At 45.9% G+C, this 27,460-nt stretch overlaps 1 protein-coding gene across 6 annotated transcripts in view; it reads left to right on the forward strand.

Annotated features, from left to right (window-relative positions):
- LOC147798573 (uncharacterized) overlaps positions 1 to 27,460 on the forward strand; it is a 143,997-nt gene that overhangs the window by 52,321 nt on the left and 64,216 nt on the right. For 4 of the 6 annotated variants that reach the window (XM_087138939.1, XM_087138940.1, XM_087138942.1 and 1 more), the window contains one exon: positions 14,866 to 14,975. In XM_087138939.1, the coding sequence (XP_086995065.1) occupies positions 14,866 to 14,975 (110 nt within the window). Of the gene's footprint in view, positions 1 to 2,771; positions 3,504 to 8,892; positions 9,156 to 9,192; positions 9,218 to 14,865; positions 14,976 to 27,460 lie in introns of those variants that run through there. The other 2 variants (XM_087138943.1, XM_087138944.1) reach the window with 2 other exon arrangements.

Below are 27,460 nucleotides of genomic sequence, written 5' to 3' on the forward strand. Positions count from 1 at the left end.
TTCAACTCTAAGAATTATTCTAAAACTGTCACATCACAATCCAACAGTTGATTAAGAAGTAATTGGCTAAACTGTAGGGGAAAATGCCAAAAAATTTAAAAAGGTAAAAGACATTTGTATAATTGAATTTTAATTATTGTATTAACTAAAGGCAAATGCACATCATTTCAGAAGTCACCCCAAATGTCTTTCACTATGTCGCAATGGATTTCCTTGAAAACAAAGAAAATGAGGGGAACCCTCGTCCTGTGTTCGTAGTGGATAAACCCTCGTGCATGTCAAACATTGCATGTAGCCATTGTTTGTAGCCATAGTTTGGCAGGCATAAGGGTTTATCCACTGCAAACACAGGCAAGGGTTCCCCTCGTTTTCTCTGTTTTCTCAGAATGACGCAATCTACATTCAGCATGTTCAGAATTAGCATCTTGGCATGAACAGAAAAAAGAGGCTTTTTAGCTTGTTGTAGTTGAGCTCTCAAGACAAATGATACTGCGTTTGATTTGGATGCTTCCATATTTATGGGAACAGATAAAATCAGAGAAAACATGTTTTCCTTGGAGTTGCTCTTTAAAGGGCATAAGAACCACACTCTCTTTATTTAGTAAAAACGGATAAAATTTATGTAACCCTGGGTTCACCCAAAATGGCAGGAACCGATTTCCCAACTCCTTTTTGGAAAAATCAATTGTCATGTTCAGTTGTACTGTGCACAATTGGGACTTGTTTTATTGCAACCATGAAGGTACACGTTAAAAGGATATCATTATAATACCAGTGACTATATAACCAAAGTGGGAAGGAAAAGTATATATGTCAGGTGCCCGACTGTAACTGGTTATATTGGCCTAGTGTTTATCAAGGATAGTCAAAGTTCCTTAGTAGTTGTGCAGCTGGTGATATCAAAGGACTGTTGTCATGAGGTGGCTTTCTGGTGAAAAGCTCAGCTCGGCACTTTCACAAGAAAAGAGTTCAAAGAAGATTTCAAACTTTCAATTATTCCATAAGCAAATCCGTAGGTTAAGTGCAATCATAAGAAAAAAAAATCATCACACGTGTCAAAGGGGCTTTTGGAGGAATGAAAGCAGCACAAGCCATGAGCTACATGCTAGGGATCTCTTATCAAAGATATGTCTGTATTCAGTAACATTAAATGAAAAACTTTCTAATGGACTGTTTCTTACTTTGGCTACAGCCACAGTAGAACATACCTGAATGTTTCTTCTATTTACAGGGTATTAGGCTTACACAGTTCTTGACAATAGAGCCTGGCAAAAGTACAAAAGGCATCATAGCAAATGATCACACAAATTTCTACTCAAATTGGAATAAACTTGACTTGCTCGAAAGAACCAACATTCAATCGTTACAGAACAGCAGCTTGTTGGGAGTCCCACTTGCAGCAATTCCGACTTAAAAACTTTTAATCTCAGACCTTCATGAGGCCTGGGTTACATTTACTACAAACTCAACAAAGGCTGACAAAAAGCAACCTTTAAACAACTTATGAAATGACTTGGGAATTTTTTGTTATTTTTGCAAAGAAATCTTTATATTTCTTTAAAATAAAACACTTGTATACATGTGCATCTTTTTGCTGAAAAAAGTTTTTTGCAGTGATCATGCTTCCTGGCAAAAGAGTGTAAGCGCTTACATCCTTCTTCCAGGCACACTACAAAATGTAAAACACCCAGCAATGAATCGTCTGCAGTGAGTGCAGTGGTGAATTGTTTCTTGTTTTCCATCAAATAATTTAACCCTGCACCTGAAACAAGATTTCCTCTGGCATTAATCCATTACTTGTACTTCAGAATTGGCTCTTTACAAATACCAGAAATACTTTCAGGTTGTCTTTGGCTTGAGTTGCAATTCTAGGTCACAATAGATCTCCATTTTACAGTATCTCAACAGTGTTTATTTAGACAAGTCTGTATGGAATTGAAAAGAATAAAATTTAAACAAACCAAAGACTGACATGATTATTGGTTCATCTGAAAGACAAACTGGCAATGAAATAAAAAATTATTTAATGTATGTGACCCCTGGTTTGAGTACTAAACTGCATTTTTGTACTTGTGCATGCTCAAGACTTTGGAACAGTAGTGCTCGTTAATGTTGAAAGACCGACACATATATTCTTTGCAGTCTTGTGAAATTCAAATTAGCTTTGACACCTTGATGCCCCAAAACTACTCGATGTTGAGCTGTGGAGCCAGCTAAATCCTGCATTCATAAATGCATTCATTGGATGACAAATGAATACTGTGGCGAATGCAACTGACACCTCTTGTGGTGGACCCAGTTACCGGCCGGATCGGGGATGGAATTGATCTGGCCCAACCCCACAAATATATTTATTAACCTTGAGCAAGGATGAGTAGCTACCCTGACACAAGGGGGGATATCAGTTAACGAACGGCGGACTAAGCCTAGGAGCAGTTCGTTGGGTGGAAGTTTACCACCAATTAGGAAAGACTGGATTTATCTGGCAATACAGTAATGAAACACAGGGAAACCTAAATAAACCTCACAGTGACACAGGATTTCCAAGGACAATAATCTAGTATTTGAATTATTGCAATAAAAATCAATAAGGTATATAAATCACACAAGGTTTATGTACCCAATACACCTCACAAGGCAATACAATATGCCTCACGTGGTTAACTAACCACCCAACTAACTTAAACACAGCTAGTCTACAACCCAAGGATTACCTCACTAAATAGTGATAGCCCTCACACAAATAACATAGAGTGTCATGCAAAACAGGGTCGATCTAACGATCCAACAGCAAAGACCACTAGCTCCCAGCCTAGGTTCACGACACTCAGCTCTATCACTAAAGTAATCTAGACCCAATACGGTTCGCTACTACACCTACCAGTTACAGTCACTACACGGAGCGCCCCTGGTGCAGCGTCCACCGTATACCTCGCACACTCACAGCACAGAACGGTAGACAGCGTCCCCCACGATCCTGCCACTCTGCGACCCAGCAGCGAAACTCCAACTGATTGTGCCCGCTCTAAGCATGCCGCAAGTGCCCAGACCTAGTGCTCTACGCAACGCTGATTGGTCAACGCAATGCTTAATAATTCATGACTTACACTGGCATTCATGCCTACCCCTGTTTCGTCACAATACTCTCATGGAACTTGCCTGTGATGGTTCAACAATTCTGCCAATTTAACTACAGTTTTATTTTCAAGACTCTGGGTATTTTACTACAGAAATTTATCTTTATGTGACAGGTCACTTTTGTATGTTATTTGTATAGCGCCCTCAGTTGGTTGTGCTCAGTCAACCATTCAGTGTGAGTTCATTTAGAGACCCCCTCTGGGCACTTGCAAGTTCATTTAGTGACCCCCTCTAGGCACCTTTGTAGTATATTGCCCTTTGTCTCATAACACACTGAGTCTTCAGCCAGTAAGCACCGTCCAGAGTCATCCTTTAGCTGCCACATAGCCAACAAGTGCCATGTATTCTATCCAAGTTTGACTGGGGTAAGTGTACTTTCTTATATTCTTATTGTGTATTTAGTGTCCATCTTATACTGTATAATTAGTGTCTTTAACTTAACTGAAAGTTTTATTATTTTCCTTAGCTCGATTGACTTTTCTTTAAGTTTAGTTAGAAACTCCCTGGCTGCCTTAACTTAAATTATCTAGTTCTTTGATAGTTTTCAGCGATCTGGGGACAGCCAGGAACGTCTTTGTTGTATTTTAAGGCATTGAAGATCAATAGTGAACATGAGTGCTTTTAAGATGGCATTTTGTGTAACATTTATGTGAGCTCTGTTTGTTGCATTTTCTATTTTTACATTTTACTTTTGAATCACTTTTTAAATAATTTACTGAAATCCACGAGAGGCAAAGTTAGAGCCATTTTGAGAGTGGGAGGATCAGTTTTCTTTTCTTTTTTATAATGATTTCTTTCTTCCTTTACGTATTTTGACTATACCATTGCGGTTTAGTGATTTCTTGAAGTTATCCATTTGGTGCATGTGTAAGGCACACTGCCCATGTGGCACATGGCACAGGAAGTCTTTAATCCTCAAGTTGCCGCACAGGACATGCAGTCATTGGCTGCTCAGCACCCCTGGCACAGCAATTCATCGCCCAGCAGCCCCAGATGCCACAGATAAACCCCCAACAGCCCCAGATGCCGCAGATAAACCCCCAGCAGCCTGCTGCACAGATGTTTGGTCCCCAGCAGTCCGCTGCCCAGCAGTTCAGCCCCCAGCAGTTAAACTAGAAAGGCCTGTCATTTAGAGCCATACAGCAGGCCCAGAAAGGAAAAACCAGTGGCTCAATCTACAGGAAAGCAATGGGCAATGTCCAAAAGCGGTTGTTCAACTTGGTGCCACGGAGGTGCGCTGTCTACTTGACACGGGAGCGCAAGTCTCGACGATTACTGAGTCCTTCTTCAGAGATCACTTCTCGGAGACAGAGTTAGTAGACGTGACTGCCTTCATCAGCCTCTCTGGAGCGCAAGGTCTGGCCATCCCCTATGTTGGTTATGCAGAGCTGTCACTCTCCGCATTAGGCCATGTGTTCCCCAACATGGATTTCCTGATAGTGAAGGACCCCACTAGTACATCAATTGCGGACAGAAAGAAGAAAGTGCCAGGAGTCATCGGGTCCAATATATACAGGGACATTCGGGACACACTACGCCAAGTTGATGATGGTGCAAACTACCTGGAGGCACTGCACGCTGGGAGTGAGGGACGAGAATGGGCTCATGTCCTTGCCTTATACGAGGAAGTGAGAAGTGGGGTCTCCCTTTTGCCAGACTTTACGGGAAAAGTCCATACAGTTGGTTTGAAGCCAATCCTCATCCCTGCGAACTCTCTTCTCACGGTGGAATGTTCAATGAGACCAGCCGCAAGAAACCAGGTCTACGAGGCGATGGTTGAGCAGTTCGAGGCAGATGTCACTCACCTTCCGAATGGTCTGGCTGTACCTCCAACTCTAGTCTCCATCGACAGTAGCGGCAAAGTTCCAGTGCAAGTTGCCAACTTCACGCAAGACGACCTGTACCTGCAGCCAAGGACTCCGCTGGCCACACTGAGTAGTGTATTCACCGAGTGCCGCAGTGGATTGCCAGAAGCAACTTGGGAGGAGATGTAAGTAGGCAATGGAGAAGTGGCTCATCATTCTGATGGGGTTCAGCAGCTGATGTCAAGGATGAAGATCGGCACAGGGATCACCAGAGACCAGCAAAGCAAACTCCGCCAGTTAATTGCCAGCCACGTCAGCATATTCAGTAGAGATGAGGACGACATCAGGTATTGCAACAAAATATCCCACACAATCACCACAACTGACGATTTGCCTGTTCGCACACCTCACCGGCGGATACCACCTCACCAGTGGGCGGAAGTTCGCGACTACTTGCAGAAGTCTCTTGACAGGGGTATTATCAGAGAGTCGTCGAGCCCTTATGCTTCTCCAGTTGTACTTGTGAGGAAGCGTGATGGGAAGCTCCGGCTGTGTGTGGACTATAGAGCCCTAAATGCTAAGACACGCAAAGACGCATATCCCCTTCCCCGTATTGATGAGGCGCTTGATGTTCTTGGAGGGGCAAAGTTCTTCTGTAGTCTTGATCTGGCCCACGGATTTCATCAAATTCCGGTTGCAGCAGAAGATGTCGAGAAGACGGCTTTCCGTGTTGGGACCGGGGACCGGCGGAATTTACTCGTATGCCCTTCGGCCTCTGCAATGCACCGGCCACATTCATGCAGTTGATGGACAAGGCATTTGGCGACAAGAACTTTCAGTCTCTCATCGTGTACCTCGATGACATACTAGTCTTCGGCTGTACATTTGAAGAGACACTGGAGGGACTACAACAGGTGCTTCTCCGCCTCAACGAGTTCGGTTTGAAAGTCAAGCCAGAGAAATGCAACCTGTTCACAGAGAAGCTGAGGTACTTGGGCCATTTGATTTCTGACGGAGGGATATCTCCAGACCCTGAGAAGATCAGAGCTGTTGCAGACTGGAAGAAGCCTGTTACTGAGCGTGAGCTTCGAGGGTTCCTCGGCCTTGCTGGCTATTATCGCCGATTTGTACCAGGGTTTGCCCAAGTCGCTAACCCACTTCATGCACTCCTTGGAGGATCTGGGAAGAGGCGGTGCAAGAAGGTCAGCCAGTCAAGGTCGATTACAGAAGCATGGGATGAATCTTGCGACAAGTCCTTCGATGCCTTGAAGTCCCTCCTGACTACGGCGCCCCTTCTTGGCTACCCTGACTTCACTCGTCCCTTCATTCTGGAAGTTGACGCCAGTTATCAAGGTCTCGGCGCAGTACTGTCTCAGCAGCAAGAGCGGGGCCTGGTAGTCATCGGATATGCCAGCAGAGGCCTTAGGGAGAATGAGCGGAACATGCAGAACTACAGCAGCATGAAGCTGGAGTTGCTTGCTCTGCGGTGGGCTATCACTGATAAGTTCCGAGATCTTCTTCTTGGGGCGAATTTTGTTGTCTACACTGATAACAACCCCCTCAGTTATCTCAAGACGAACACCAAGCTTGGAGCGACGGAAACCAGGTGGGCTGCTGAACTGGAGCTGTTCCAGTTCACAATCAAGTACAGATCCGGAAGGAGCAACGGGAACGCTGATGCCCTTAGCAGAAAGACGACCAACGGTGGTGAATCTGGTGATGCACAACTTGAAGAGATGTCTGCCAGAGAGGCCGTTTCCTCCTCTCAGGCAACTACCTCCATCCCGCCGAGGACACTGTCACACATGAGAAGTACCCTGCCTGATGCTGGAGAAGAGGCAGCACCTGCTTCGATTTCCACATTGCCATCCATTTCCTCAGAAGACCTGTACGTCCTCCAGAGAAATGACAAGCAGATCGGTCCACTCTGGACATATTGGGAGAAAGGACAGCGGCCACATGTTAGCCAACGGATGAGAGAGGAGAAGTCAACCCGGAAGCTACTGAAGTTTTGGGACCAGCTGGAGGCCAGAGATAATGTCCTGTACAAAAGGAGCAAGGGAGCTTCCGGTGATGTACTCCAGCTTCTACTTCCTCTAGTCCTAAGAAAGAGAGTTCTAGAAGCAGTCCATGACCAGGCTGGGCATCAAGGAGTGGAAAGGACACTTGCACTTGTCCGTAGTAGGTGTTTTTGGCCAGGAATGATCAATGATGTTGAGGAGCACTGCAAGAACTTTCCAGAGGTGTATTCTTGCCAAGGCCGGAAAGAAACTACATCCAACGATGGGTTCACTGATTGCGAGACGGCCACTTGAGATCCTTGCTATAGACTTCACCGTCTTGGAGCCAGGCTTGAACAACGTGGAGAATGTATTAGTCCTCACGGACGTCTTCACGAAGTTCACACAGGCTGTCCCATGCAAGGACCAGAAGGCAAGAACGGTTGCTCAGTGTCTGGTGAAGAACTGGTTCGTTCGTTTCGGGGTGCCCCGCCAACTCCACAGCGACCAAGGAAGAAATTTTGAGGGGAAAGTCATCAAGGAGCTCTGGCAGATGTATGGGATCACCAAGACACGAACAACTCCATACCATCCGGAGGGGAATGAACAGTGCGAGCGTTTTAATCGCACAATGCACGACTGACTTCGCACACTCCCTCCGACTCAGAAGAGGCGATGGCCAGAGCACCTACCAGCGCTAGTCTACATCTACAATGCAACCCCCCACTCATCAACTGGATACTCTCCTTACTATCTGTTCTTTGGGCGTGAACCTCGATTGCCGATCGACTACCTCCTTGGTGCTGACAATCAGCAGGGAAATAAGGATGCAACAGTAGACGACTGGGTAGAAGACGATCACAACAGGATGATGCAAGCTTACGAGATGGCATCAGGGAAGACCGAGAAGGAGGCCCTGAGGAGGATGAATCGCCACAACAACAGTGCCAAAGACGAGGGCTTGCCCATTGGAGCAAGAGTCTTCCTCCGCAATCGAGTCCTTGGACAGAACAAGATTCAGGACTTCTGGGCAGACAGGCCATTCAAGGTTATCAGCAGGCCCAATCCTACAGGACATGTCTATGTGGTGACTCCACTTGATGGGACCGGCGACCAGAAGACTGTCAACAGGAGGGACCTGCTGGATGGTCGAATGTTGGTACAACCCAGAACACCAGATGCCGGACATCGCCCACCAAACAATAGTGCACCAAATGCTACTGTGCTGTCTGATGAAGACGACGATGACCTTCTTCTGGTGGCCCATCGACAGAGGGTGCAGATGTTGCAACCTACGGAGGCAACTACAAGGGAACCCACTGCTTTACAAAAAGCAGGGGAGCAGCAGCGGGAAGCAGCAATTCCCCAACAGGATACACCGCCAGAGGAAGATGCGCCACCAGAGGACGAGCTGCCAGAGGACGAGCTACCAGGGGACGCACTGCTGGAGGATGAGCCACCAGAGGATGCGCCACCACAGCATGAGCTGCCCAAAGGTGAGCCGCCAGAGGAGAACCCATCGGAAGATGTCCCACCAGAGGAGGCCCTGGGAACTTCATTCACTACAGGACCCGAAGCGCAACCTTCTGCTTCACACAAAGCAGGGGAGCACCTTCACCCAGCCTCGAGACCAGCCCAAATACCTGATGCTCCACAAGGGACTACTCCTAGTGAAGATGCCCCCGCTGAACCGATGGTCGAGGTACGTCGCTCGAGTCGCACTGGAGCAGGGAGCCATTCCAATTTGCACCACCTGCCCAAATCCGCCATCCAGTCGGAGATGCCCGTGGCACCTACCGCAGACCCGCGAGTACTTGCAGACATCAGCAGGACTCAGCTGTTGCTAGTGCAGATGTTGGCTGGAATCCAACCGAAGTGACTTTTTTTGTAAATAGCATGGACTCTTAGTCTTCTTGTATTGTTTTTTTGTTCCATTACTGGAGGTTGTCGAGGCGCCAACCTTTAAGCAGGGGAGAATGTGACAGGTCACTTTTGTATGTTATTTGTATAGCACCCTCAGTTGGCTGTGCTCAGTCAACCATTCAGTGTGAGTTCATTTAGAGACCCCTTCTGGTTACTTGCAAGTTCATTTAGTGACCCCCTCTTGGCACCTTTGTAGTATATTGCCCTTTGTCTCATAACACACTGAGTCTTCAGCCAGTAAGCACCGTCCAGAGTCATCCTTTAGCTGCCACATAGCCAACAAGTGCCATGATGCCTGTCCCCGCAATTTAGTCCAGTTCATCTTTTGTATTCTATCCAAGTTTGACTGGGGTAAGTGTACTTTCTTATATTCTTATTGTGTATTTAGTGTCCATCTTATACTGTATAATTAGTGTCTTTAACTTAACTGAAAGTTTTATTATTTTCCTTAGCTCGATTGACTTTTCTTTAAGTTTAGTTAGAAACTCCCTGGCTGCCTTAACTTAAATTATCTAGTTCTTTGATAGTTTTCAGCGATCTGGGGACAGCCAGGAATGTCTTTGTTGTATTTTAAGGCATTGAAGATCAATAGTGAACATGAGTGCTTTTAAGATGGCATTTTGTGTAACATTTATGTGAGCTCTGTTTGTTGCATTTTCTATTTTTACATTTTACTTTTGAATCACTTTTTAAATAATTTACTGAAATCCACGAGAGGCAAAGTTAGAGCCATTTTTAGAGTGGCAGGATCGGTTTTCTTTTCTTTTTTATAATGATTTCTTTCTTCCTTTACGTATTTTGACTATACCATTGCGGGTAAGTGATTTCTTGAAGTTATCCATTTGGTGCATGTGTAAGGCACACTGCCCATGTGGCACATGGCACAGGAAGTCTTTAATCCTCAAGTTGCTGCATATTCAATGATGTGTAAATAGTCTTGCTATCCTTTAGTGCAGCAAGGAGGAAGTCAGCCACCACTGTTTATTGCCCCTTACTAGGAAGCCCATTGTTCCTGCTTAGTTAAGCACTGTGGGAAGACTTAGTGGCAGTGCATGTAGGCTGGATAGACTGGTGTGCCAGTCACCGTGTGATTTGTTTTTGTTGCTTATTACTGGAGTGCAGGTAAAAGCATATACGTGCCCTGTGCGTCCGAGCCTAGTGCATCATGTTGTGTTTAAAGGAACTGCAGATTTTTTTATAACTTTAATATGTGTTTGATTGTTCTTTGCTAGAATGGTACATCCATTGGTTTAGTACTTATCTTGCATTATTTTGTTTCTCGTTTCAGGGTTTTTCTTGTTTTGGTTTTAGCTTTCTGCACCATTAAAGATTTGGAAAGAAACCAGACCATGCGTCAATGGCCTTGACTTTCCCCTGTGTCACATTTAGAAAGCTTTGAAAAAGTTGATTATGTAACCTTATATTTACAGGAAAATATTTACAGGAAAATAGCAACGAACTGTGATGAGAAGTTTTATTAACATGCATGAAATCATCAGTCGCAAATTTCGGTCGTTACTAAGCTTCTACTACTTGAAATTGGCATACTAGTAACATTAAACAAATACAATCAACTATTTCTTTTTCTTGCAGGTTGCTCAGACTAGCCAAAACTACTTTGCTATGAAAGGAATGGAAAATTACTCTACAAAAATAGAGAATTTAAATCAAGATCCTTTAAAATTTCCCTGTTATAACAGGACATGTATGTAATTTGTAATAGCAGTGCTCTTCATATTTAGAGGAGACATTATTAGTATGAAGTGTTTTCCACTCTCTGATCCAAGCCATTCCTTTTTAATATGCAAAGAAGGAAGTGACACCACATTTTCAAGTCGTTCAACTTTGCTCTTAGCTAGCCTAGGCTAGGTTTGCCTTGCGAAAGCTCCCACGTGAACGCATAAAGTTGCATTTGTCCACTGCCCAAGACACAACACTGTGCCTGTAGTAGTAGGTCTACCGTTATTCCTAAGCATGCTAGTGTGTGACCAACTTGGAAAACTCATCCCCATAGTTCATGATAGTTGGAAAATATACTGGCAAATCACCAGATGTCATGAACCATATATACAACCTAAGGCTTTGTTCTTAGAGTTACATGTAGGTGCAAGTCCAGACTAGAATTCTATGTAGGCCTATGGATGGCATGGGGAAATTTATTTAGTATAAAAAACAAATCTCTCAATGTCATGAATAAGCCACAAACGGCCAAGATTATACTGGCTGGGAAAACACAGCTCTGCGGTTAATGGCATGCCATGAACCTCGGAGCTGGGGTTTCCAAGCTATGCCTAGCCTTAATTTAGATGAAGAAAAAGCCTACAATCCTGGACAAAATAGTTGGAACAACTTGTGAGAAGCGGCCCAACCAACCCAATGAGAAGCAACATTGACGGGGTGAGGGGGGAGGCATGTTCCAATGAGATTTGTCCAGGATTGTCTCTTAAAAGTCCACCTATTCCTATTGGGAGAACGTACACCCCGCTCTTAAAAAATGCTGCACCGCACGTGTGTAAGCACAATAACAACTGCAATGGTACACCACCTCAACCAAAAAGAGGAGAGTCACTCACATCCTTTTTCCTTTTCATGGTTCACTGTTGGAATGTTTCATCTGAAACCCAACCAGAAAGTGAAAAGAGCTCAGACAGAATTGTGTACTCCTCATGTAACCATATAGCCCTTCAGAGCGAATAAAAAAACTTCATTTGAGAGAGATGTTAGTTGAAATTGTATAGTGCACCGTTCATGATGCCCCCAACTTATCCCATTTTCAATGGCCAACTTAACTCGTGCTGCTGATACCTGCGAGCAGGTATCCCATCCTCGCCAATTTACTATGAACCCTTCCACTGAAACAAATCCTGTACCGATGGGTGGTCATAACCCATAGCTGTTGTATTACTAAATATGTAATAACTATGTATTTACATATACTTGTCCTTTTGGGGGTTATTATGCTTTTGACAGCACATACTACTAAACCTTGCCAAAAATAGTCAATATTTATTGCAGCATCACATGGCAGTGCCCCCACCCCAGGTAACACAGACCCACACTTATGACACCCACTTTCCACTAAGAAACAATTCTGGACAAAATAGTTGGAACACCTTGTCGGAAGCGCGGTGAAAAGACCCCCCCTCCGCCATTCAATGTTGCCATCATAATATTGGACCAAGATTCGGCCCAACCTACCTAATGAGAAGCAGCAGTGAAAGGAGAGGTATGTGAGCATGCATCTTACCAGGATTTGGGCCTGGTAAGTTAGGCCCAATTTACCTAAAGTTATATCATTTTAATAATCAAATAATGTAGGTTTTCCTAGATGAAACATATCAAACAAGACACACATGTATTTTTTTTTTAAACTTACAAAAACACCATCTGAAGATATTCCAAAATGAGTCTGGAGACAGATGATATCCCCTAGACAGTACCATGGTGAAATCATCATTTCCTTTTTGTACCACCTAAAGGTTATTCTATATCTGAACACTCTTTCACAGCACACAAGATTATTCACCTCATCTTGAAAGTGGTGAATCTGCTGTATAAAAGTGGCAAATCCATTGACCTCTGGATTTCGCATTTTCACAAACAAATGAATAGCTTTTGTGGACTATAGTTCTTAAATTAAATGTTAAAAGTTCAAAATATATGTCTAAACTGATCATTTAACATTTTGACTTTTGTGTAAAGTGAGCACATTAGAGATTTTAAGCTGATAAATGTGCAAAATTGCAAATTTAAAAAGTGACCAATTTCAAACGCAATTTACTCAAAACTGTGTTTTCGTGCACTGTGCATGGATTTGCCACCTACTTTGTGAAAACACTGATGATTTGAGGTACATGTATATTTGTTCCAAAAAGTGAATATGAAATATAGTAAGAAAGTATGTTTTACCGATACTGCGTTTTTAATTTTTTTTATGCCTCACATCGCTGACCCTTTCTGCAGAATTTGTTACAGATACAGGTTAGCTTTATATTTGACTCCATGTTTGCCTGGTAAAGACTTTTCTTATGTAATACTAATGCTGTCTCTCGTATTTTAATAGATAAAAATTGCCAATTGTAAAAGTTGGTACAGAAATAATAAGCCCTAATTTGCATGCCTAGTAGCTCTCCATTAACCCAACTTAAAAATCTACATTATAGGATTTTTAAAGCATCCACATTAGCATAAAAAAAATGATATTGCTTGTTAAGCAAAACAAGTTACTTGACTCTAAGTATTGTATTAACCACTTCACACCGGTTGCAGTTATTAATGTTGATTCTTTAGAAATTCCTATCTTCATTTACTGGACACTTACACCCACTTGAGGGGCTGTCTGGTAGCCACTCTAGCCTGACAGACAAAATCTACTAATGCCCGAGTATTTCAGCTAGGCCTGCAGCCTTGTAAAAGGAGCCCAGATTGTGCGGGGTTATATAACTTTCTTTTCTTCACGAACCTGGCACAGTGCACTGCTGACTTCTTTTCAATAGGGACCAGATTAGCGTGCAGCGGTGCTGTGTTGCTCATCCCTGCAGTGGTGGAGTGCTTTTGTCCCCGGTGGTAATCCACTCACTCTAAATGCCCCAAAGTGTGGTATAGTGTTTCAAAACAAGGCTGGATTATCTCCACTATTGAGAGTGAAAAAAATGTCAGTAATGCCCAGCAGCCTGGTCTTTTGTTCCGAGTACGGTCTTTTGTTACAAGGCCCTGTTCCCTTTGTCCCATTCCGGAGACCCCAGCTAGGCATATAAAGCATACGTGTCCAGTACACGAATCCTCGGCAGGAAGTGGTTCAAGACTTGGACCTCCCCATCACTTACTTGTCCCAGTTCATGTGAAACATTTTGTAACTTAAAAAAAATTTAACTAATAAATTGTTATCATTACCCGTTACTCTGAAGAATCCCTTGAGATTCATCAGTCTTCCATCATCCCCATTCACCCAAACCATGGGTGAATTAAATTCTGTGGGCCATGCTCCCCACTACTATCATAAAGGTACGTAAAAGAAAGATACATGTAATCTACTGCAATCCTAAACAAACTTTCAGCCGAGGCGGTGAAGCCATGCTGTGCTCTGTTGTGTGGACAACTAGTACAGCCGATGGTACAGCAGTACTAGTGTAGTACAGCATTAAAGTGAGCCTTGCAACGGCGGTCACATAGATAGAAGTATGAGACGACCTCACTGGTTGGCACTGCATGCAAGACTGCCAAATCATGGGCGGTGGATGGGTAGCTGCATTCGATGGACACTCTTGACTGGTTTAAATATACATATTTATTAGAATGTCATCAGGGTACAATCACTACAGACGGCACTGAAGAGGATTCTACTCACATATATGACCTGTGGCCAAAATCAATAACACATCTACACTTTCTAGGGGGTGATCCCTATCGTGGAATACTCTGGAGATTATTTTGTCAACATTCATGTTGTACTCTTTGATTAATGTGTCTTAACATTTTCTTCTTTTTTTTGCGCAACAAGAAGATTACTGACACCTGCTGCAGCTGAATGATCTTTTTCAGACGATTAACTGTGTTCCAGAAAGTTTTTTTTTTTTATATGTCAGCATAATCAGGGGACAATATTTGCTGAAAAATGCCAGTCTGGATGCTTTTTTGTCTGTTTTGGGTTTTTGTGTGTGTGTGTGTGTGTGAGTTTGTATACACATTCAAATCATGGACCTATAACAATAGGGGACAATAGGGTCCACGGTTGCCAAAGATTCCACGGTGGGAAAATGTGTACAAAACATATGGGAGGTCTTCTGAAAAAGTTTAAGTATGAACAAAAGAGGAACAATAGGGAGTCCATGATTGAAGGCGTTTACACACTTGTGTGTGTGTGTGTGTGTTTTGGGGTTTAGTTTTGTTTTCATTTGTTAAGTTTCAAAATTGAAAATACATGTTGGAGGGCAAATTTGTAAAATTGTTGGTCCACACAAGGAAAATTAACAGATTTACATATCATTTGGAATTTGCAGTGTGGTACAATACTTGGCCAACCAGACCAGGTTCACGACATGGGTTCTACCCAAGTGGACTACCAGATATGGCTGGAATATTTGGGAGGACTAGGCTGTGATAAATTCAGGTAAAGGTTTACAGTGGTGATATGAATTTGTTTTCACACATTCTGTAATGATGATGACACAATCCCAGGGCATTTGAAATGTCTTGACATTGGAAATTTGAAGACGAGGTGAGACAGCAGCTCCCGGTTCCTCTGCTTGGTACATTTCATTGTAGATACAGTTATATGAGATTTACATGTATACATGTATTAATGACATGTACATGTGTGCAGTGTAACAATTAAAATTCCCTAGGGCATGGGTGGCCCACATTTTTTCCTTCTGTATTCTTTAATTGCCGGCAGGGATACTTTGTCTTCCTTGTCCATCTGGGTGGATAGGCGTGTGTAGGAGGGGCAGACCTTCTTTTGTTTGACAATTTAGAGAACACTGTACAAAACCCATTTGAAGGCAATATGAGGTCCACACATAATACTATTTGTTCACTAGTTGTGGCAACGGCACACGTTTGAACATAAATGTTATGGAGACCAAAAGCTTTCGGAGGTCAAGTATTTGTCCCCTCAACTTGGTGCTAACTTTCCATCAGTTTTCCTTCAGTTACCTGAAAAGACTTAATATTGTAGCGTGCCGCCGACCCTCACACTCGCCAGTGGTGTGCCGTCAGACAGACGCTCAGGATTAGGCCCTCCCGACGAGCGGTTATCGGGAAAACCCGGGACGTACCTCCGTTTGGGAGAAATATACCCCCAGGCACCGCATGAAATCTGCAGTCACCCACACTTTCTCACTCTATGTGTGCACTCTGATTTATTCACTCCTATCTAGGCGTCTCCTATACAGGTGGCGGGAGACTTTAATGCAATGGAACTCACTCAAAACTTGTTATTCCACTCACAAACTCGGCTGCGTACCTGTCTGGTAGCTCCGGTTGCTGCGGGGTCCTCGGTCCGGCCGATTACTCTAAAGTGACCCAGGAGTGCGAGTTTGTGAAAGCTAGCTTGCGTGTGTACCAAGACTAACGTGCAACATGCAGAGCGCGACGTGCAGGAAAAGAGCGACGTGCAGAAGAAGAGGGCGACGTGCAGCGGCGCTGCCTTATATACCGCTAGCAACACACGCACTGGCCGCAGCGGCGCGGAGCCACCTCGCCGGGTACCAGCCCTAGACTGGCACTAGGCCAATGTTTCGTTACACAGCCTTGCCTTAAGTTTGGTCAGTCCCTTGACCATATAACTTACAATAAATAAAACAAAGAAACATTGGTCGCCTAAACTTATAGGCGCCTAAACTTATACATTTTAAAGATTTGTCCTTTCGTTCTAAGGAACGAGCTCTGGAAATCTGCGGCCTAAACAGGCTCCAAGTGACCTAGGTGCAGTCGTTTAGAAACTTTACAACATGTTCCAGGTCCTCAACTCAAATAACTTTTAACTTTGGGATCAAAATAAGCAACAAAACATTGTACAACCTTTTTAGGCGCAAGGCGATTACTGTCCTCGCTTAACTTCTGGTAATCTAACGATAAACTGAAAATGTGATTTACACGGAACTTCCTTTTTCAAATTGAATAAGTTCCTATACAGGTTCCAAGCTTCTTCCACGTACTTAAATAAATTCTTATGACTGTAAACATGAAACCCTTTAAACAACCAACACAGCTTCTGCTCTTAGTTTAGTTTTTTTTATGGCCGCAACTATTAAACTATAGAATACAACTTTTCACTTGGGTTAAACAACTTTCCGATGTAAGAAGGTAAACTTAGGTTAACAAACTCGTGACCTCCGAGGGTATACATAAAAACAACTTATAGTTTCTTCTTGACTCAGAAACCAGCCTTAAAATCAACATCGAAAACGCGCTTAGTTTCCTCTCGGGTGACCAAAAGTCCTCCGTGGTACAGGGTACGGGTCTTCCTCTCGGTGATCTTGGTCACGTTGCCAATCAGGGAACCTTCCAGGTGTTCCTTGCTCATGGACGGCCCCACACTCTCTGTCTGGGATTCTTCATCAAGGATGATCCGGGGAATCTTCGCTGGGGGCGGCGACTCAAATGTACCCCCCGCCTCCTTAGGCTCACTTGCTTCCTTCAGAACGACGACACTGTAGTGACGGGATGAGTAATCATGCAGGGTTCGCATCTCTCCAAGGTAAGTTTCCTTCTTCTCCGTCTCGGCAATCTTCACAACTTGTCCAGCGAAGAACCTTCCCAGGGGCATCCCTCCTGAGTGTCGTCTTGGCTCCTCTGGTGTGGCAGCAGTGCTACTCCTCGACCCAGTATTCTCTAACCGCTGCAGCTGCCGAACCAAGCTCAACGGCTTCCCTCCTGCTGGCGGCATTCCTCCGGCGTGCTATCCCACAACATCGACAAAATAGGCGATGATGCAAGCTCGAGGACATCCTCCCCACTTTCCGGTGACAGTCCAGCTGCAGTTCCCTGCTTGAAGTTATGCTTCGCCTCAGGCTTCTCAGACTCGCTTTGGGACACTGTCGTCTGCGCTCTGTCCCCTAGCTCGGCGTCAGCAGCCTCCGAACGCTCAGGTGTTTGCCCACCTGCCTCCTTCATTGCCTCGCCTAGCTTCGGCTCTACACCATCTGTTGGTGCTCTAGACACAGTGCTGGGTGGAGTTTTCGCCTGCCCAGGCTTCTTGACACTTCCGCCATGATTTCTGCTGGGCAAGTCTTTCACCTGCTCGTGCTTGCGTTTCTTCTCCGCCATGTTCTTGGATTTCCCTGTGCTATCCCTTCGACGTCTGTCTTCGTGGGCCTCGTAGGTCTCACTCTTGATCTCCCTTACCTCGTCTATGCAATCTGGGTGACAATCACAGTAGTGTGCCTTCAAATTATCCCGGCGACTATTCTTATGGGCGCAGTGCCTGCACCAGTAGTGTACCCGCGGCCCATGTTCCGTGACAAGGTGGCGTTCCAGGCTCCTTTTGTGAAGGCTCGCCTGGCACTTAGGACACTTACTGCGGTCCCCATCGTCTTTATCTCTGGACTTCTCCCGTCTCCTGCATGGGAGGAAAGCAAAGGATGCATTTTACTTCTAGAGTGTTTCTCCCTCTCTCACACTCGCACAAACATGCACGCTTAAAGGTATCTCTGTGGCACTCGTCGATGCCTGGGGGGATTTCGACGCAGTGCAGTAGGCGCAGAAGGAACTTCAGGTCCCTCCGTGTCGTCACGTCTGGTTGGAATACCGGGAAATGGGTTGTGTTGGTTGGGTGTGTCAGCAGCATGAGCTGGTTGTGGTGACACTGCAATGGTGAAGGGGCTGGCGTTTGGATTTAGGGGTCGCCCCCTTCGTATGGGTGTTTCGCTTTGCCCATTAGAATTACTTCCTGACGTTTGCGTTTGGGCAGGGCTTCTGTTCTCTGGTTGTCTTTGGCTTAGGGTACTTGTGCTGGTTTCTTCTGACCCATCTTCGATCCATGCCACAAGGGGCTCCCCTGTGTAGGGTTTCAACCTGTCGCGGTGCACCACTTTCATCTTCCCTCGCTTTTTTCGTTGAATCCGGAAGATGACCTCAGACAGCTGGTGTACAATTAGATACAGGCCTTCCCACCGGCACTGCAATTTAGGTGAAACGCCCTTCTTTTTTGCAGGGTTGTGCAACCATGCAAATTCTCCTACCACCAGCTTGTCGGTTGCAGACCGCCTGTCGTAGTAGTTCCTCTGCCTCCTTGCACTTTGTTTCAGACACTTCCGTGCCCGATCATGTGCAAGACTCAGCTGTTCCCTCAGTTGTTGCGCATAGTCTGTGCCTATGCCATCTTCGTCTGGTTGGCCGTCACTTTGTTGTTCGATGGTCAAGTCGACTGGGAGGCGCACTTCCCGTCCAAGCATTAGCATGTTGGGCGATTCGCCTGTAGACTCCTGAGGCGATGCCCGGTAGGCGAACATGGCCAAAGGAATCTTCTCGTCCCAGTCTCTTTGCCGCCGATGAGGTTCTAACATCATCGAGACCATCGCGACCAATGTACGATTGAAGCGCTCAATCATCCCATCACTCTTTGGATTATAGGGGGTTGTGCGGGTTTTTTCAATCCCCAGTAGGCGACACATTTCGGAAAAGACCTGAGACTCGAAGCTACGCCCTTGATCAGAATGTAGGACTTCGGGCACACCGAAGCGACAGACAAACTCTTTGACGAACTTGTCTGCAACCGTTGTAGCTGTCTGGTCAGGGATTGGGTAGGCCTCCGTCCACTTGCTCAGGTAGTCACCTATAACAAGTATGTACTTGTTGCCTCTCTCTGTCACCGGCAAAGGGCCCAACACGTCCAGCGCAACCCTTTCCATAGGCGCCCCAACCATTTTCTGCTGTAGCAGAGCTCTTCTAGTCTTCGTAGGTGATTTTTTCCGGGCGCAGACGTTACATTTTCTGAGAATGGATCGCACATCTGCCGCCATGCCGGCCCAGTAAAACCTCACCTTCACCTTTGCCAGCATTTTCCTAACACCTAAGTGTCCCCCTGAGACACTTCCATGTAGTTGGCTAACAACTTCCTCTTGGTATTTGGTAGGCAGTACTGTGCGCCACCTTATCTCCCGTCCATCATTGGACTCCCACTTCCTGTGGAGAACTCCTCCGCGCATCTCCAATTGGCCCCAGTGGGTCTTGTATGCTCTCACCTTAGGTGACAATCCGATGGCGCCTGCCAGGTCGCTCTGACTTGGGTTCTCTTTGGTAGCTATGACCAACCCCAATGTCTCTTCTTCTAGCTGAGCCTTCCGTAGCTCTTCTGCATCTAATGCCGGCTGCACCGTCACTACCCTTGAATGGGACACTGAGGCTGCACTTGTTTGCTTCGTCCCCTGTTGTTCATCCATCGGCGGGCTGTCCGCCTTTTGCATCTTCTCCTCTCGGCCACACTGGGTGCAGGGTTTCCTCGACAGACCATCCGCATTACTGTGAGCACGCCCTGGTCTGTGCACGACAGTGAAGTCAAACTCACTGATCACCTGCAACCATCTTGCCATCTGCCCTTGAGGATCCTTAAAATTCACAAGCCATCGCAAGGCTCCATGGTCGGTCCGAATCGTGACCCTACGCCCGTACAGGTATTGTCGAAACTGTTTCAGGAATACCACCACCGCCAGGAGCTCACGCCTCGTAACGCAATAGTTACGCTCCGCCTTGCCTAGCACCCTGCTCGCATAGGCGATGACTCGCTCTTGCCCGTCAATTACCTGTGACAGGACAGCTCCAATACCAGACGCACTAGCGTCAGTATCCAAGATGTAGTCGGCTTCAGCAACGGGGTAGGCAAGTATAGGCGACTCCTGTAGTCTTGTCTTGAGCTCCTGGAAGGCATCCTCGCAGGCGTCACTCCAAATGCAGTCGCTTGACTTCTCTGTGAGACTGTGTAGTGGGCGTGCGATGTCCGCAAACCCTAGAATGAATCTTCTATAATAAGATGCAAGCCCAAGAAAGCTCTGCACCTCTCTCGAAGTCTTGGGTGTTGGCCACTCTCTGATGGCGCGAATCTTGTCTGGATCTGTGGCGATGCCTTCGCCTGACACAATGTGTCCAAGGTATAGCACGCTCTTCCTAAATAGGTGGCATTTCCGGGGCTTCAACTTCAGACCCGCGGCTCGAAGGCGCTGGAAGACTGTCCCCAGGCGGTTCAATTCCTCCTCGACGGTCTTCGCAAACATGATTACATCGTCTAGATAGACTAACAGGGTCTCCCAGTGCAGGCCAGCCAGGACTCTCTCCATCAGCCGCTCGAAGGTGGATGGCGCATTGCATAGCCCGAAGGGCATGACGCGCCAGGCGTACAAACCTCGGATTACAAATGCCGACTTCTCTCTAGCTTCATCATCAAGCTCCACCTGCCAGTACCCGCTGGCGAGGTCTAATGTGGAAAACCACCTGCTGCCTGCAAGGGTATCGAGAGACTCATCGATGCGGGGTATAGGGAAGGCGTCCTTGATAGTCACTGCATTGAGACGACGATAGTCCACGCAAAATCGCTGGCTACCGTCCTTCTTCCTCACAAGGACCACATTTGATGCCCAAGGACTCTCGGTGGGCTCTATTCTTCCCTCCTTGATCATCCCCTGTATTTGGCAGTCGATTTCCTTCTGTTGCTTTGGCGGAAATCGCCTCGGCCGCTCCTTTATAGGACGCGCTGCACCTGTATCTATCTTATGTCGAACCAAGTTCGTACGACCAATGTCGGCGTCACTCCTTGCAAAGACGTCTTGGTTTCTGCTCAAGAGGTCAGCTATTCTGCCATGGTACTTCCCATCCACTTCCTGGATGCGTCGGTCGTACAACTCCTTCAGGTGTTCCGGGACTGACGCAGCTGTTCCCGACTCAGTAGGTGAAGGTCCCCCAGTGCCATCGACGTCGTCACCTTCCACAGGCGTAAGGAACCCTACCATGGTTCCCTCCTTCACGACGCACTCCCTTTTCCCAGGGTTGAATACTCGCACGGGAAGCACCTCTTCCTCTGAGTTGACCAGAACTCGCGCTACGATCATGCCCTTGTCTGCTACCTCACTCCGATCCGATGGTTCTATGAGGCCAAACTTACTGCTGAGCTGCTCACCCATCACTAGGGCTGGCACCAACGCCTCGTGGCCTGCTGGGACCCTTGTGGTTTCCCCCACAACTACCCGGGCACATAGGCCTCCCCCACGTTGGTCCGTACACTTCATCTTCTCCCCGCTCAGCGTCAGCTCACAGGTCCGAAAGTCCAGGGAGCCCTTGGTTGATAACAGGAAATCCATCCCCAGGATCCCCTCAACTTCTCCCGTGTTGCAAAACACAGCTCGAACTGGACATGTCGTCTTGCCAATCTGCACTTCCACCCAGGCCCTGCCGAGAGTATCCATCCGGCTACCGTCAGCGTTCCGAACGCCTATGCCATCACTCTCCAACCCTGGCTGCTTCTCCTTGGGTATTCGGAAGTAAAACTCTGAAGACAACACGGAGTCAGTTGCTCCCGTGTCCACCAACAGCTTCACATTAACTCCCCTGACCTTCGCCTGCACAAAAAGCCCTGCTTGTGCCTTGTGGTCACTGTTTGGTCTCACGTCGCCTTTCTCTATATTTCGCCTCTTTAGGCTGTCCTCGCCTTGGTACTCTGGCCCCTTTGCTGTTCCAGCTGTCCCTCGGGCCGTTGAGTCAGCTGGCTGTCGTTTCCCGACTCCTTTGCGCCCCGTTTGCCCCGTTGCGGACAATCACGTGCAAAATGGCCTTTGCCTTTGCACCTGTAGCACACGTCTTCTGACATTGCCTCGCGCCTGACAGTAGTCCTAGGCGCTCCTTGTCGCCTTCCTTGCGTAGCCTCGAGCATTTTCGTCATCCGCTCTAGCTATTCGCGAACTTCCTTGTCGCTCTTCTGAAAAGACTCCTGCAGTTGGCCACATCTCTCCTCAAACTCGTTTCTAACTGCTTGCAGTGAATCGCTTGGTGCTCCATCCACCCCTCTGGCAAACTTCGTCCGCTTGTCACAACGTTGCTCCTCGATCTTGAGGAAACCCTCTGTACTCAAGGCGGTGCGGATGGCTTCATCCAAGGACGACGGTTTGGCCCTGAATACTCCTTCACGGATGGCCTGCTCCCGTATCGCATCGGAGAAGTGCCCTCGCGCTAATCGATCACGGCCCTCTTCTGGCAACTCCGGATAAGCCAGTGCCGACAAATCACGTATGGACTGCCCCAGCTCTTGCAGCGTCTCCTTTTCTCTCTGACGCCTGTGGCGAAGTTCCATTAGGTGGTTCTCCGCCAGTTGCCCAGGCCCAAACCGTTTCTCAAGGAGGCCAAGCAGCTCCTTATAGGTGACTTCTTTTCCGCTGGTGGCCAGGTTCCCCAAAATCTTCACAGCCTCCCCCTGCAGGCTTGCTGCTAGGAAAACCTTCGCCTCCTTGTCAGTCCATCTGTTGGCCAACTTGCATGCTGCAATGTGCTGCTTATACTCTCGCCATGGAGTTTTTCCGTTGAATTTGTCTGGCAGGATGTTCGGCCGTTTCCCGCTACCTGTTGTCACACAGCTTTCCGTCTCCACCTTCGCCTTCACTTTCTCTTCGGTACCGAGTGACTCCAACGGGCCATCTCCGCACTGGGTACCCTGACTCACGTACATTGACCAGTGTTCAGTCACTCTGGATGGTGACGTCTCTCTGCCGGTGGGTGTCCACCTCTCGCTGTCGTTGTCGCTAGCAGTAGGCGTCGAATTGGAGGGTTGTGTAGGCGCTGGTGTAGGCGGAGGCGCAGCTACCAGAAATCTTCTTCTCGGTTTAGGGGTGGGTCGAACCTTCGGCCCCAAGGTTGCAATCGACAAGTCTGGTTCCCGTTGACTCGTGTCAAGTCTTGCCAGTAGTTCTCTCACTTGCTGCTGAAGGCGCTGGTTTTCGGCTTTCAGAAGTTCCGACTCGTTGTGCTGGAAGTTGCTGTCTGACAAGTCGTACGTCGACAGGTCGCCATCAAAATCGATAAGGCTAACTGCCATCTCGCCTAGGTAGGTGTTGCACCTTCTCACACCCTGTACAGGCTACCGGTCACTGCTGATTCTGCGATGCCAATCCCACTTCTGACACCAAATTTGTAGCGTGCCGCCGACCCTCACACTCGCCAGTGGTGTGCCGTCAGACAGACGCTCAGGATTAGGCCCTCCCGACGAGCGGTTATCGGGAAAACCCGGGACGTACCTCCGTTTGGGAGAAATATACCCCCAGGCACCGCATGAAATCTGCAGTCACCCACACTTTCTCACTCTATGTGTGCACTCTGATTTATTCACTCCTATCTAGGCGTCTCCTATACAGGTGGCGGGAGACTTTAATGCAATGGAACTCACTCAAAACTTGTTATTCCACTCACAAACTCGGCTGCGTACCTGTCTGGTAGCTCCGGTTGCCGCGGGGTCCTCGGTCCGGCCGATTACTCTAAAGTGACCCAGGAGTGCGAGTTTGTGAAAGCTAGCTCGCGTGTGTACCAAGACTAACGTGCAACATGCAGAGCGCGACGTGCAGGAAAAGAGCGACGTGCAGAAGAAGAGGGCGACGTGCAGCGGCGCTGCCTTATATACCGCTAGCAACACACGCACTGGCCGCAGCGGCGCGGAGCCACCTCGCCGGGTACCAGCCCTAGACCGGCACTAGGCCAATGTTTCGTTAAAATATGTCAACATCAAGTTGGTATGTGAGTTAGTTTAGGTGTCTTCTGGAAGTATACCAATTGTAAACCCATAAGGCAGTGGTCAAGGGAAAAAAAGTTAAGAGGATATGGTTTTCCCACCATTAGTGGAGAAGGGCTTTGTGTGTCAATTTCAAACTTGGTATTCACGTCTCCTGAGGTAGAAGCATACTAATAGCAGATCATGTGTCAAGGTCATTATGATTAAAACAATGAGAGTGATTTTGCCTACCATAACCAGAGGACTTGATACATGTATGTCAACTTCTAACTTGGCTTCTGGGTTGGTCTTGATGTCCACCAGATTCCTCTTGATTTAGACCTTGTACATGTACATGTAGGTATGGTTGAAACAGTAGATTTTTCTTTTAAACTTGGCATTTAGAGGTACATGTATGTGGGTCACTCATGGGGATTCCTCTGTCGCTTAATATAGACCACGTAGGCTAAAAGTCAGTGTTACCGTACTTTTGTAAAACCAAATATAAAATGCTGCCACAAGTTACCTCCAATATAAACGGGCGACTCGCAATACAGTGCGCCATTTTCCCAGCAATTTCTTGATAAGAACTTACAAGAGTTCTCAGGCATTTGTTATGTAACCAGGTCGAGGTTTCGTATTCCGTAGTCTTACCTGACACCGGTTCCTGCAAATTTTTCTTCTGTTCTTAGTCACGCTCCACCTTTCTGGACGTGTACGCTGTATTGCATGTACTGTGCGCGGCGGCGCTTCTTTCTCGATCGTTTGAGCGCAAATATTTATAGCGCCCTCTACTTGCTGTGCATTCTTGTACTTGAAGAATCTTATCAGATTCGGACTCACTTTTCACAGTTTGGGATATCTTGTTTTCTATTTTTAAAAGAATCTTATAAAATTCAGATTCGTTTATAAGAATCTTGAAAGATCTTATGAGTTGAAATTGTATGGGCAAGAGGTTGCCTTGGAAAGGCCGTTGTTCACAGCGCATGGTGAGAAATGGTAGACAAATTCTATTCCTCGGCTGCACTTGTATTATCTCCGATGTTCCTAAGATTTGAATTGTATTTCAAGTCGCAGGTCTTTTTTTCCTTTTGCATCTATTGCATGGAATGTCCCAATCTGTTCAAAAATTTCTCCAAGACTATGGCTGCATCTGAATCTATTGTCTAGAGCTAGGTCTAGGTCTTCGCTCCATTGGAAATGTGTGCAATTCATGACAAGGCAGCCATGCCTTTCTTGACCATAAATGTGAAAAATAGCCCCTCAATTGCAACCTCTTAATGGCACGCTGTATTACTGTATGAATCACCCTTATTGTCAGGAATCACACCAGGTGATTTTTACCATTATTATATTAAAGTATTGGGGGATCTGTTAATATTCATGCATGTAGACTTTCCATTGGAAATGTCGAAAATAAGTTATTCTGTTGCTGTACTTACTGAAGCAAAGCAATAGCAACATAAATGGAAGTTCCATATGACCCTGGTACTTTGATGTTAAAAAGGGTGTTGTCATATCATGGCAATGCAGTCATTTTGTTGGGCATTTGGGGTTTTTTGTTCCTAAAACTTTTTTAATTTGAATTTTATCTTGTTGTCACAAAGGCGTGGCATGTTTTGTTTTGCATACATTGCAGTGATTGAAAATCAACTGTCTTTATTTCACCAAATTGTCAGACTTTAAAATTTGTTGGTTCTCATGCTTCTTGATGAAAGAAGACTGTTATAGTGGAAATCTTGTGCACTAACCTTACACACCTAGTGTGGAGTTGTGGACAAAAGATGTCCACACGATGCAGGAAAAGAAGATGCTCTTTGGACTTACACAGGACATTTCCCCTTCTCTGAAAAGGAAGTTTAGATGCATTTTTGGGGGGGGTCATTTGTCTTAAAAGGAAGAGAAATAGTCAAGGAAACCCTGTACAAAAAGCCAGCTGAAAATCATGTTCCCAGTTAAAAATAAAACAAGTATTTTCACTGAGTTTTTTTTAACTGCACGAAAAGAAAGGATTGTCCACACTAGGTATGTAAGGTAAGTGTGAGTGGTGTGAGTTTGTTTCTCCATTCAGTTGGGAACCCTCAACAATAGAGAGCAATAAGGTACCCGATTGACAACTGTGTACGAAGCATATGGATGGTCTTCCAAAACAGTTGAAGTACAAACGAAAGAGGAACAATAGGGGGTCCCCAGTTGCAGGCAAATACACACTGGTGTGTGTGTGGATGAGTTTGTTTCTGCATTCAATTGGGGACCCTGAACAATAGAGGACAATAAGGTCCCCGATTGACAGAGGGTCCCCGATTGACAACTGTGTACAAAACATATGGGTGGTCTTCTAAAAAAGTTAAAGTACAAACAAAAGAGGAACAATAGGAGGTCCCCAGTTGCAGGCAAATACACACTTGTGTGTGTGTGTGAGGTTGGAAATATGGTACCTTGTGAAAACCCAGGAGAATGGATTGAACAGGTCTCCACAAGGAATTTCTTAAGGTGTATACATGTACTGGTAGGTCTCCACAAGGATTTCACAAAACAGATATTTTGAAATCGCTCAAAAGGAGCGTAAGAATCTGTCACAAATTGAAGTGTTTCATATACATGTACATGTAAGAGGCACTCGGTCAACATTTCAGTCCAAAAGATTGATTCATATTGAAATGGGAGCATTTTTAAAAATCACACATGACCATTAGTGCACAAACAGAAGAATAAAGCCATGTCTCCTCAAGGATACAAATTTCGGAGTGCGTGAATAAAAATGTGTGTGTTAATTCCATCCTACAATTCATCTCCTCTTTTGAAACAGATTGTGATATTCATGTACCGGTGTATTTCCTCTGATTCCCTTTTCAACTGTCAGCAATTACAAGTCTACCGAAGTTCCCTTTGCATCTTGGGTGATCCCTTCATGCAATATGGTATCCATTGCAAGTGAAACCTTCAGCACATAAAACATGCAAAATAAAACCTGAAAGTTGACCCCCAATGTTGAGTTTCTCGAATTTCCCTCGATAGAAAAAATAATGTGGAAAAAAATTAGATTTTGCAATTTTATTTTTCATATGTTTACTTTTTTACCTAAAGGCATCTGTGAAATACTTACAGACATATTCTTGAAGAGCAACTGTAAAACTGCCTAACTTGAAAGAGAAATTTCGTGTTAAAAACTTACTTTTTATTTCTGAAAATCTAAAGTCTACTGCCTGCAACCTATGCAGATTATCAAGACATATGCATTATTTCCTGGTCCATTACTTCCATTCGCTGAAATCTCGATCACTAATAGTGTGCCCTTACTCACTCGCCCCCCACGAAGGCGTCGGCCATGTTCGTCCTTTTTCTTAGCGCCGTTACGTTACGGAACATGTTGTTCCAGCTCCGAATTTTTGGGAGTGTTTTCCTTCGCTTAT

This window comes from Acanthaster planci, linkage group LG07 (genome assembly GCF_054643075.1).
Source record: "Acanthaster planci isolate LZ-2023a linkage group LG07, COTS_SCS, whole genome shotgun sequence".
Taxonomy (NCBI): Eukaryota; Metazoa; Echinodermata; class Asteroidea; order Valvatida; family Acanthasteridae; genus Acanthaster; species Acanthaster planci.